General features: G+C 53.0%; 2 protein-coding genes across 2 annotated transcripts in view; one reads left to right on the top strand and one right to left on the bottom strand.

The window, feature by feature from the left end:
- Positions 1-354: 354 nt before the first annotated feature.
- On the top strand, positions 355-9565 carry NTHL1 (nth like DNA glycosylase 1). Its single transcript, XM_026858895.1, has 5 exons — positions 355-698; positions 2770-2940; positions 3501-3660; positions 5372-5477; positions 6150-9565. The coding sequence occupies exons 1-5, from the start codon at positions 624-626 to the stop codon at positions 6271-6273; spliced, it is 636 nt and encodes a 211-aa protein (XP_026714696.1). The 5' UTR covers positions 355-623; the 3' UTR covers positions 6274-9565.
- SLC9A3R2 (SLC9A3 regulator 2) overlaps positions 7281-12560 on the bottom strand; it is a 33717-nt gene continuing 28437 nt past the window's right edge. The window contains exon 6 of the mRNA XM_026859202.1: positions 7281-9967. Within this exon, the coding sequence (XP_026715003.1) occupies positions 9809-9967 (159 nt within the window). The 3' untranslated portion in view covers positions 7281-9808. The remainder of the gene's footprint in view (positions 9968-12560) is intronic.

Genomic DNA, 12560 nt, shown 5'->3' with positions numbered 1-12560 from the left:
AGAATCCTTGCTCTGAGGTTGTTTCTGCCGGGGCTGGCGGGGTCGTGTGCGGCCCCGGTACGGGGAGGAGGGGGGGTCTGCAAGGAGGGAGAGCGGGGCCCCAGCCCAGCCCAGCCCAGCCCAGCCCGGGGACAGGGGCCTGGTGTCCTTGTCCCGTCCCCCTCGGCCCTTCAGCAGCCGTCCGTGTGTCCGGGACACGCGTCCCCACAGCGTGACGTGTGTCCCCAACTCCTGTCACCTGCTCCCCACGTCCTGCCCAGCCACTCCTCACCCCGCGGCTAGCTCCAGGCAGGGCTGGGGGGACGTGATGGGTTGCTGCAGGGTTGAGACTGGGAGGAAGAGGAGATCAGCCCCCGTCAGGGTCACCCCGGGGGTTGCTGGCACGCGGGGCCAATGCTGTCTCTGGTTTTTAGACCAAGGCCTGAAAAATCTCTTTTACAACTCTTGCAGTGAGCCGGGCCCGGGGCACAGCCAGTGCCCTGAGGCGCAGCAAGAGGAGGAAGAGCATCGCCATTGCCTACGAATCTGGGCAGGGGGATGGTGCCGAGCAGGGGACATCTGAGCCCCAGAGACCGCGCTGGGAGCCCAGGGACTGGCGGCAGCAGCTGGAGCACATCCGGGAGATGAGGAGGAAGAGAGATGCTCCCGTCGATGAGATGGGAGTGGAGAAGTGTTATGACAGCAGTGCACCTCCGCAGGTAACACCCTGCAGGGCTCTGTCAGGCAGGCGAGTGAAAATACAGCCCCAGTTCTATAGCCTTCCCACTTCCCTCGGCCTCAGGGTGCCCCTGGATACATCCTGCTTCAGCTGTCTCCAGAATAGAAAAATAAACACAGGGTGTATCAGGACTTTAGGCTGGGCTTGCTCCCACAAGAGGTTACTGCAGGAGCTTGCGTATGAGAGAAAGCGTTCATCCTGCGAGAGGAGGAGAGTCAGCCGCTGCCTCGCCAGTACCAGGCTCGTTGGCTTCAGAGCCCTTGTGAAATGGCCGTGGGTGTTTTCTGAGCTGTTCTCTGCTTGCGTTCAGCCCGTGCTGGGCATTAGAGACCAACTAGCAAACACAGCTGTGAAAGGCCCTTGTCCTCCGCTTAAACTGCTGCCAGAAGAATTAGTGGGCTGAACCAAGAGTAGGAGCTGAGGCAGAAATAGTTTTGGACTTGGGAGTGAAAACCCTGAGAGTGTATTGTGGCAGTGCTGTCTTCTGGGGCAGGCTGGCAGGGCATGAAGACATGTCCCCTCTTAAAAATATCTGTAGGAATCCAAGGAGAGTATCCAGCAAGATGGCTTTGTAATACAGAGGAAACAGTATGGAGAAAAGGCAAGGGGAGCTGAGAAAAAACTTTCCAGGCTGCTTTTGTGCTTTTCAGAGCAGTGCATGAGCATAGGTCGGCTTCCTCCCCTCTTGCAGCCCACTTCTGAGGGGATACTGGTTGAAAGGAAGGGCCGTGCTGGGATGGCACGGTGCTCCCCAAGCCTGGGAACGCAATCAAAAGCCCCAGATGACACCTCCCTCCGAGGGGACCATTTGCATCAGTACAAAAAACAAAGCTGATGAGACTGTGGTGCAGCGCTGGGACTCGGAGCTGCAGGGCTGCGCGCCCTGGGCACGGCGCTGGTGTGGGAACATGGAGATATCCCGCAGGCAGGCTCGGCAGAGCAGCGGGAATCGCTGGCTCCACGGTGACCTGCCGGGATCTGAGGGAGGGGTCTCAAAGACACAGCTGCATGTAAGGCTGTCCTGAGTGCTGGCATTGTGCCGTGGGCTCAGATCCCTAGGGAAGACGGGTCAGCTTTGACTTCGGATTCAGACAGCGTCACGTGCTCCGCAGCCGTGTGGGCTGGCACCGAGTGCAGCTGTGGGGCCAGGGGGACTGCGGGGCGCGATACGGAAATAACTTCTCTTCCCTAGGGAAGCAGGGTCGTTGCTTCCAAGAAAAAGTGGACGTTGTAACCCTCAGCACACACCAGCGCTCCTTGCACAACTTCCATGTGCTCAGAGATTATCCTCCTTCCACCACTGAGAGATTTTTTCTAGTGCACCTGTGGTTTTGTAAACTTTGTAAGAGAGATGGAGGAAGGGTTGTATCCCACATTATTCTGCGTCAGTCTGGGTTACTTGCATCATTTTTGGTGGGGACACAATTGCATCTGGGGAAAAATCAGTTGAGAAATAGGAGGTGAGTTGTCTGAGCTAAACCCTGCCTGACGTCATCAGAGGAACTTCTAGGTTTTGTGCTTCATCTCCCAGTCTCTGTCATCCCAGTTCTTTAGATTCTGTTTTGTGAGGAGCTCACTGGAGGCAGATACCCAATTCCTATGGAAGTTTGGTGGGAAAGGGATGGGATTTTCAAAAGCTGCTTTAGAGCAGAAGTTGCATGGAAAATCATCAGGCGTTTGTACTTCTACGTCCTGTGGGGTCTCCTGAGAATCCCATCATCAGGAAAAGCTTTGTCTGGCCCTTCGTGGCTCAGCACTGGCATCTTTGGGTATGCGATCCCAGCAGAGAGTAGCTACTCTCTGCCCTTTACGCATGCTGGCTGCTTGGATTGAAGGTGTTTCTTTTCTCCCTTTATTGTGTGGTAGAATTAAAAGGCTGTGGTTTATTTCTGTTGCAGCCTTCCAGTCTCTTTTAGTTGGATATAGCTGAACCAGGGTAGGTCCATATTATACACTGGACTGCAAATGGTGCTGGATGGTAGAACTGAGCCCCAAAGGCGGCTTGATCCTCCTGGAGATCTTGGGGTGTCTCACTGTCTCCTTTTCCCCAGGTTATGCGCTACCAAGTTCTGCTGTCGCTGATGCTCTCCAGCCAGACCAAGGACCAGGTGACATCGGCTGCCATGCTGCGCCTGAGGCAGCACGGCCTCACAGTTGACAGGATTTTGCAGATGGACGATGTGACGCTTGGGCAGATCATTTACCCTGTAGGATTCTGGAGGGTGAGTGCGAGATCACAGCAGCACCCAATGTGCATGTAGAGGAACCCCCTCCACCCTCCTCCGCTCCCATGCAGCTGAGACAGCTCAGAGGCCCAGGAGTGGAGCACAGAGCGGGTGCAGGCTTGTCCTTTGCAGGCTTGTCCTTGGGGCCACTCACTGAGCTGGCAGCAGGTGAGGAAGGCAGGAGGTGGGTGCAAACCATCCCTGCTCCTAAGAGATGCTCCCCCAGCTGGTATTCAGCCTGCGTGCCATGCCCTGTGGTGATCTTTCCCCTGGAGTCAAGTTGAAAGGTGTATTTTACACCAGTTTTAGCAATTTGTATTCACAGCAAGATTGTTTGCTGCAGTCCCTGGAGTGTGCAGGAGAGGTTAGAGCTAATCAGGGCTCAGCATTTTGCTTTCAAGGAGAAGTCAAAGACCTCTGTCTCCCCTCTTCAAACTCCAGTGTGTGGCCTCACATGTAATGTACACTCAGGAATGGTTTGTTTTCTGAGCTGTTTGTCTCTCTTCCCCATATTGGAGGGCAGCTTGGATTTTCTGCCTTTCCCTTTGGTTTTCCAGAACAAGGTGAAGTACATAAAGCAGACAACAGCCATCCTGAAACAGAAATACGGGGGTGACATACCGAGAACTGTGGAGGAGCTGGTGCAGCTACCAGGAGTTGGACCCAAAATGGCCCACTTGGCCATGAACATTGCCTGGGACAGCGTGTCCGGGATAGGTAGGTTGTCCCATGTTTTCCCTGTTCCTCTCCTGAATCCTTCCTGATCCATTCCCTGGTCAGAGGGGAAGCATTGCAGCTGGGGAAACTGCCTGAGAGCATGGCTTCAGTTTAGTCATCTGCAGAGAATCTGGGTGAGTGAAGGATGTGACCCTCAACCAACCACTCACAGCCAATGAGTTGCTGTAGGATTTAAGCATAGATCAGCTAATGCTTTTCCCCAAATTTGATAGCAGAAATCCCCAAGGGCAGTAGAAATCCCCAGGGACAGCCACTCCCTCCCCTCAGATGCTGGTAAGCAGCACGAGTATTGCCTAGTTGGGTAGGCACCCTAACAGATGTGCTGGCAGAATAATGCTTGGCAATCTCTTTGGTGTCAAATGAGAGAGAAGTGGGGACAATTTTGTAATTTGGGGGTATTGTAGGATAGTCCGAGGTTATTTTTTCCCACGGTTGCTTCTGTTTAAACAAATCTCATTTGAGATTTTTGTTTGGCAAGCCATAAAAGGGCAGAAGCAGGGCTTAGTCAAAATTACCGTTTGAAATCGGTAATTCGTGATGGGTCATGGACAGAAATGGCCTCAGGCAATCTAGCTACAGAATTTCTGATCGGTTTTAGTTCCTGTGGCTGGGCAGTGGGTGAGCACAGGTACATTTGTTCACTGTGTTGTTGATCAGAGAGTGCAGGAGAGTAGCTGTACCCCGTGGAGCTGTGTGCCTGAGCGGTGATCGGCTGGGAGGGCGTCTGCAGTGGCCATGGGCCAGCCCAGGCTGTGGGCAGGTTGGCTTCTGCATGATGCTCCTTTGGGAGCTGCCGGCAGATGGGGCTGGATGATCGGCTGCAGTGTCCTGGGGGCCCCTGGGGAGAGATTAATATTCCAAGTGTATTTGCTGTTTGACGGAGGAGCCCTGGGAAAGCTCGGAATCGTGCCACCTGGCCAAGGTCAGCGAGGATGGCAGCTGACTCCTGCAGTCCCACTGGTGACCGTCAGCTCTACCAAATGTGGCTCTTGCACTACATTTAACAGCCCTTGGGGTCTGTTGTTCTCTCCTTGCTGTGGGGGAGGGAAGTCTAGAGGGAGCCAAAGTAGCCAACTGTTTTCCAAATAATTGTGTGCTCAGTTTTGATTTAGGAGGCAAGACTTAGTCTTCCTGTTTACAGCAATTTCCTGGGTTTTGCCCAATTAGCCGTAGAGACAGGTTTATCGCTGCTGATCTAACAATAATATACTTTGCATTCAGATCTTTTTAGCTCAAAGCACTCTATAAACATTCGCTTAAGCCCTCACAAACCCTCTTGTGTTGGTGGGTATTATGAAATGTGTTTTCCATCTGGGTAAACTAAGGGGCAGAGATTGCAACTTGCATAACATCAGCTGAAACACAGGGAGGAAGAGAACCTGGGACAGGCTGCCCTGTGCCTGCTAGATCAGAGCGCACAAGCCTTTGAAGGAAGGTTTGGTCAGATTGTGTGAGCGTGTCACGAGCTGCATGGTGGGGGGAGGTACACATCCCATCTTGGTTTTGGCTCTGGGCCTAGGGAGAAAGCAGCACGTCTGTTCTGTGAGCGAGCCTCCCCTCCTGTTCAGTCTTGCCTGTCCCTGCCAGCCAGCGGGCTGGACCCAGTGTGCTGTGCTGGGCATCTTTTGGCTGTGCTCTCTCCGTTCAGGTGTGTCTGCCCCCACCTAAACTCTGGGCTCTCCCTTCCTAGCTGTGGACACCCATGTGCACAGGATCACCAACAGGCTGAAGTGGGTGAAGAAGGAGACCAGATACCCTGAGGAAACTCGTGCAGCACTGGAGGACTGGCTGCCCAGGTGAGCCCTGAGACCCCAGCCTCCTGCCCCCCCTCCAAGCCCCTTGCACTACCTGCGGGAGCCACATCTGCTTTTTGCATCTTCAGTGACCACACTTCAGGTCCCCCTTTATGGGGGGACTAGTCTGCGGGTGTTCTCTCCTGGAGAGCTGTAACAGCAGCATCTCAGCTACTTGGTTGCTTCCTGGCTAGCAGATATATTGAGCACCACTAGTGCAGCCAGGTACCTGGAGGTCTTGCTGCCTGATTCTTGCCTTGACAAATTTACAATGACCCAAGCCAGGTGCTTTTCTACACAGGACCTTGCTGAGCCTAATAGCAACAGCAATATCAGACCATGGCTGGATTCTGGCCTTCACTGGTGCTTAATCTTCAGTATCCAGTGCCAGCTGCCAGGTCCTCATTGCATCTCTGCATCTGGCACATGCCTTGGCCCAAGAGAAGAACCACAGGCACTTTGTGTGTCTGTCCTTTGCTCCCCAGCTCAGTTCAGACCAGCCAGGAAGGCTTAGGAGGGCTGTTCTTAGCAGGAGCCCAGGACCTGCCTCCAGATGCCTTGGGAAGCTGAGAGGAACAGGCAGTAGGTGAAAGGGATCCATTTAAAAGCACAGGCTGTTCTTCAACCCCTCCAAGCAGCTGTATCGGAAAGCTTATGTTTTTCTTCTCGCTGCAGGGATCTCTGGAGGGAGATAAACTGGCTCTTGGTGGGCTTTGGCCAGCAGACCTGCCTTCCTGTGAATCCTCGCTGCAATGAGTGCCTCAATCAAGACATTTGCCCAGCTGCTAAGAGACGCTGAGGGATCACCCAGTCTTGGTAGAGCAACTAAGCTGCTTTGGCTCAGCCGCAGCCCAGAGCTGAGCCTGGTAAAGCTGTTCTTTGCATTGGGCTGGCTGTGTGACTGCAGGGAAATGGGAGTCTGCTGTAACCAGCTCAGCATCTCTGGGCCTCAGCTGAGATCTCCAGAGGAAAAAGGGTCTTTCAAAGCACAGCAGTCCTGCTGCGTCAGTGCCAAAGGTGCCAGCCCCTGTGTGAATGCTGGAGCATGCCCCGGCAGAGTTGCAGGCTGTGCCACGGTGGGAGAAATGCTTTGTCCTAAGGGACTTGCTGCTGCTTGTAAAGACACATTTAATAAAGGTGGGGGGGTGTGGGTTTTTTCCACCTGTGAGGTTTACTGGCATCTGTGCAACAGAGGGCAGTGGGGAGGAGAGCATGGGTGACCTCACCCGAGCAGGAGGCCATAGCAACCAGCCCTGCCAGCCTAGAGCAGGCAGCAGCAACCTGCCAGGCTGCCCACCTCACTGCCCGCAAGGGGCTCTGCTGTCAGTAATGCACAACAAGCCTTCCCGAGCCAGATCAGAGGCGGCCACCACCTGGAGAAGTGACCTTTGGGTCCTGGGAGCAGAAGAGCAGGGGGTGATGTAGAAGAGACAAGCCAGCGTCGCGCTTGGTTCTTGGTGTGCTGGCAAGGGTTACAGTAGCCACGGGAGCCAGGCTGGTGTGAGCCTCAGAAGCTGACAGAAGGGACATCACCACCGTCTGTGTTTTGTTCTTCAAAGAAAGGGCAGTGCTGACTTCACTGTAGGGCTTCAAAGGAATGATTTCAGCTACTCTTTAAACAGGCAAGGGAGGAAGCAAAGTTTATAATGTGCTAAAGGCGGCTCTAATTCCGCTCTGAAGTTCCCCACCAAACAGATGAGGAACGAGCAAATAAGTACTTGGTACATGGGAAAACAAAGTTTATTACTGACATTACAGTGTACATTATGTTTTTACAATGCAGCTGACAGCCTTATACTTTATTGATTTTTTTCCAAGTTAAATGTACAGGAACTGAATAATTACTACTGAGCTACAAGATGTCAGAAATACGGTAAGTGCTTTAACCAGGAGCAGTTTCCATGGACTAAGCAGAGATTAAGATTTAAAAATCTTATCAATACAGATTTGCATACCTGATTTCTTTTGACCTGCATTCAAAACTACATGTTTGGTTTTTTTACCCCCTCAACTACAGTGGTCGAGTTTTGTATGAGAAATGGGGTATTTACAAAGGGGTCTTTGCTCTCTGACATGCATCGGAGAGTGTGACGTTTGGGTCAGTGTTGCAGGGAACGCTCTGCCCTGTGCAGGCCGGGGCACTGCCTGGGGTTTGGCTATGCGGGCACGGGAAGCAATATGCATACCAAGAAAAAGAAGGGCTCCTTCAAAAGATTACTGATGTATAGAAGAAAATATTTTGGGGGAGGGCAAAAAGAGAGCAGGTAACTGTCTCTGAAGAGGGGGAGGGAAGGTGGGTTGTTAATGGCAGAGTCCTGGAGGGGAGGCAAACCTCTCCACATCCTGAGCCATCATCCCACTGCCAGTCTCGTCATCAACAGCCACACACCTGCACCGGTTCCTCTCCAAAGTCATTATTTCAATCTGTTCAGCCCATCAACATCCCTAAAAAGAGAACTTTCAGAAAAGAGCAAACTCCTCTCCTTCACCCCTGAGGCTTTCCATGCTCTTCGGCCAGCCAGCCAACAGCCATGGGCACCAGCTGCTCCCCACCAACAGCACCAGCCCCGCTGCTGCTGTCCCATGCCCTGAGCCCCAGCCCGCTGCTGAGGAGAGCAGTAAATGTTATAAGGCACCTTTTAGCTCAATACTTAAATACACCCAGAGCCATGATGATAACCATAGCACAGACTAACACAGAGGCCCTGGGCTCGTAACACAACAGTGCTGGAGGGCTGCAGGGCAAAAACCACAACGAGGTGTTTTAAAATGGTCATCGATGGCCAAAGGATTGCTGCCATTTGCTTTTAGCTGGGGAAAGTGGTTTTGTACTCGACTGTCCTGCTGGGCCCAGTCTCTTCCCACTGCTGCCTTGGCATCTGAGCTGAAATACTGGGCAGCTGCTGCGGCTCGGGGAGCTGCTGGTGCGTGAGGAGGGGGCCAGCCCCACCACAGCCAGGATCCTGTCCTGGGAAAACACTTCTGCAACCTCCAAGAGTGGTGTAGTTCGGCTTAGTCATCTTCCCTCGTGTACAGCCAAAGGCATGTCATAAAAGAACTTACACAGGTTTGATTCGTAATGCATTTTTGAGCAGGGTGTTTTCAAGGGAGGCCACAGAAAGCCAAAGCAACTGCCCACTCCACCACCCTGTCGTAGCCAGCCCCACAGAGACCCCACGGCTTCAGAGGATGCCCCCCCAACAGCAAGAGTGAGCCTTGGTCATGCTCATGGGCTGGAGGCATCAAACACCAGCCCAGGAGTAACAAACTGGGTGGGTGGGACCTGGATCCTGCTCCAGGACCCAGCACAGCCCCAGCCAAACCCCAGCACCAAGCCTGCAGCTACAGCCACATCCCCACATTCCTCCCCAAAACCAGACCTGGGTTGTGCTCTCTTTTGAGTCTGGCCAAAGAGTTTTTGTAGCATCCTGTGGCTCTCATCTTCTTGCTGAGCCTGCAGCAGCGCAGGGCAGGACTGGCCCTGCTCCCTGCCTTCCCCTGCTGCTCAGTGCTGCATCAACGGCTGCAAATGGTGAGGCCTGTGGTATTTGGGCTGTTGGGTTTGGGGTTTGTTTTTAAATCCTGCCCTCTCCCCTCTGCAGAGCTGTTGCAGATGGAAAAACGGCCTCTATTGCCAGGGTGGAAGTCACTGGTGGGGCGGGAGGTTCCTAAACTAACTGGAAACTTGTGGGACTTCATTAAAAAAAACCCCACGAACAACAAAACAAACTTTTTCGTTTCAATGTCAAATCCAACAGAAGCCATTTATAGCCACTGTCCATCCTCCCATTAATGCTGCAGATGGGGTGCCGGGGAGGGGGTGCCAGGTACACCCCACACCCTGCAGCCCCCACCATGGTGGGGGCATGAGGCTGTAAGACATTTGCACAGGGACACAGAGCATCCCACGGGGCTCAGTCTGGGACACCGGCAAAAACAAAACAAACACCCCAAATTAAAAAAAAAAACAAAACCAAGAAGTAATAGAAGCCTAAATTATGCAGGTAAGAAACGAGAGTTAAACTCTTCCAGTCCTTTCTCATAGGAACAGGGGACGGCGGGCAGCCAGAGCCAGGCTGAAGAGCAAGCAAGAAAAGGAGCTTTGGTCACATTTGTCTTATGAGAATCGCTGGTGAGTAACAATAATAATAACAATAATAATAATAAAAAATAAAAAAAAAAAGGACTTTAAAATACGCCTTGTAAAAGCAACCAGTGAAGAGCAGAGCACAAAGCATCTCACGTGGACACTGAAGGACAGGGCGTAGGCACCTCAGAAACGTCCGAGCTGGGGCAGGGGCAGGAGAGCAGCGGACGGCAGCCACCAACAAGGCTCAGAAATTGCTGAAAATCTCTCGCTTCTTGTTCCAGTCCATCTGCGGGGCCCTCTTCTTCACCCGCTTGGCCCGCACCTTCTCCTTGGCCTCGGCAGCCGTCGGGCTCAGGGTCAGCCCGCTCTCCTCAAATGGGTCTTTTTTCTCTGCATCTCCATCCTGTGTGAAGAAGGGAGAAAAGGTATCAGCCCACACCAGCATCCCCCCGCCACGAGCTCGGCCACAGTGTCCTGCAACATTTCAGGAGAGGAGTTTCCTCCAGTGTGCATGATAAGCAAACATATGGTGGGGGGGTTGGAGCAGAAGGTCAAAATCCTCCCCCCATGCCGTGTCTGTGGTTTCAGTCAGCAGCAGCATCCGTGTGGCTGCAAAGTTAATTACTACATTGCGTTTTGTGGAGTTTGTTTTCCTTGCCTGAAGAATGCGTGACTGCCACGGCTAGGAGTGGAAAAGAAGCTGCTGCCAGAGGGAAAACAAGCTGCTCCTCTGCTTGTCTGCTGGGAAAATAAAAAATAAGCCCCTGGTGTAGGCAGGGGCAGGAAGCAAACTGGGTGAGCCTCGGGGCTTGCAGGGAGGGCTTGTGGCAAGGCCTCCTCCTGTTTGTGTGCCCAAGCACCCATTTGCCCCCAGAGCACCCGTGGCTACCCAAGGTGGGGACAGGGGACGTGGGAGGACAGCAGTGCCTGTATGCCCAGCTGGCCATGCCCAACACAGCTACCCTAAGACACCACTCAAGGCAGCATTTGCTTTGGGACCTGGATTGAAAACATCATCTTTCCATCTGCTTAATAAAAGTACTTTTGTAATAAGAAAATTAACTTTCCTTTCTAAAGTCACAGTGGGAATGTGCCCTCAAGCCAGGAACCCCAGGTGCCACTAACTCTGACTCTCCTGTTCCTGCAGTAGGTGAAGGATGGCCACCACATCCTCAGGGTACAATTAACATCCTGGCCAAAATGTTTTCATTCCTTTGCATCCCTGCTGGGGACAGACCCATCACTAGGTCTCTGAGCCCCTCACACCCCACAGGTCTGGGAAACACCAATCCCTGTGAGGACTTGGCTCATCCAAGCTGGTTTCAGCAGGCAGCACACACCATAGTGGGCACAATCTAAAGCTTCATGGATCACATCTGTACGGGAGGTGCTGGGGAGCCCGGCTCAGGGAGCTGCACGGCTGCACTCTCTGAGCACCGCGCTCCTGTCCGCAGCAGGCAAACACCCAGAAGCAAGACCTTCAGTTTTAAGGAAACATTTTAAAACCTGTCTGCTCACTTTGCTGCCCTACCACACATGCGAAACTCCAAAATAATAATTTCACAAACCCCGCTGATAACCATGGGCAGGTCTTCCACCCGCTTTGCTCTGGATTAACAAAAGCAAACTGAACTGGGTGGTGGCTTGATTGAGCACGCCAGGCCACGAGCTGGGGGGGCAACGCTGCCAGGAACCCCCCCCGACCCTCACCCCCACGGACTCTGGTTTCTAGCACAGAGGTGGGACAGCGATCTCTGAAACAGCCCCAAAGGTGACTCCGTGGGAGGAGCTGCGGTGCTCAGGCACTGGGACTCAGCCCGGTTTTCCAAAGGCAGCAGCCATTGGATCAGGACATGTATTATTTAACACTCGGAGAGAAGCGGAGATGCCAGACTGCAGGCGTTCGGCCACAGCTCTCAGACACAGCTGGCGTTCGAGATGTTTTAGAGGCTCTTGGTGCTCAGAGGAGGCTGCCTGAGCACTTGCTGTCGTCAGGCTCCCGTTCCCAGCCGGCTTGGGGCAGGGGACAGCACCAGAACCGAGCACCACCAGACACCCACAGAGCACCTGCATGGAGACATTCCTCTGCTTTTAGCAGAGCCTCATGCTAAAGATGAATTTTTGAGCACTTTAGGAATCCCCTACTTATGATTTAAAAAAAACAAAAAACAAAAAACAAAACAAACCCCCAAACTGCTAAATTAGTAACACCAGGAGAGTACCAATCCATGCCTTGTGTTTGACCTTGCACAGCACGGTCTGCCTCTTCTCTGGCCCTTCGCTGTGGCATTCAGCCAGGCCCCACCAAAACCAGCCCAGCAGGTCACCAAATCCATGCTCCTCCCAGCTCAAGCAGCTCCTTTAAACACTGTGATAAACTCGCTCTGCTCCAAGCTAAAAGCAATGTGGCTTTTTGTAAGTTTTAGCCTGCCTTGTTCCCGTTAGCAGCACTTCACAGCTCTGCTCCTCCTGCCCTGGACCTCATCAGTGTAATTAATCACTTAAGATCCAAAGCTCTTGTAGACATCCTTCCATCTTACACTCTTTTCAAATATTTGAGCACAAATCACTGCCTAACAAAGTGCCAATTAACTTGCTGCCATTACCCTTTGACGTCCTCCTCGGTTTGGGGCAGTGCCACCTCCTCCCCAAGGCTATGACACCCGAAGGGACAAACACGTATGAGTCCTCCTGGAGTCGGGACAGAGCAGGCATTGCACCCTCACAAAACTCATCTCTTAATAGGGGGCATCTGCTGCTGCTGGCAGAGGCCACATGACCCCCACGAGCTTTTCTGTCCCCCAAAGAGGGGAAAGAATATCTCTGGGCCAGCAGCTCATGCTGCTACAGCACGTCACCCCGAGGGTCCTGAGCCCTCAACCAGCTGCCTGAGGAGTTATCGATCCATCCCAGCAATGTGGCCACCTCTGTGCTGGAACCAGCAGCTGCTGGTGGCTCACGACTCCTCTTCAGGCACATCTACAGTGCAAGGGATG

The sequence above is a fragment of the Athene cunicularia genome, assembly GCF_003259725.1.
Source record: "Athene cunicularia isolate RWA chromosome 14 unlocalized genomic scaffold, athCun1 chr14_part1, whole genome shotgun sequence".
NCBI lineage: Eukaryota > Metazoa > Chordata > Aves > Strigiformes > Strigidae > Athene > Athene cunicularia.
This window is presented reverse-complemented; position numbering and strand designations above follow the sequence as displayed.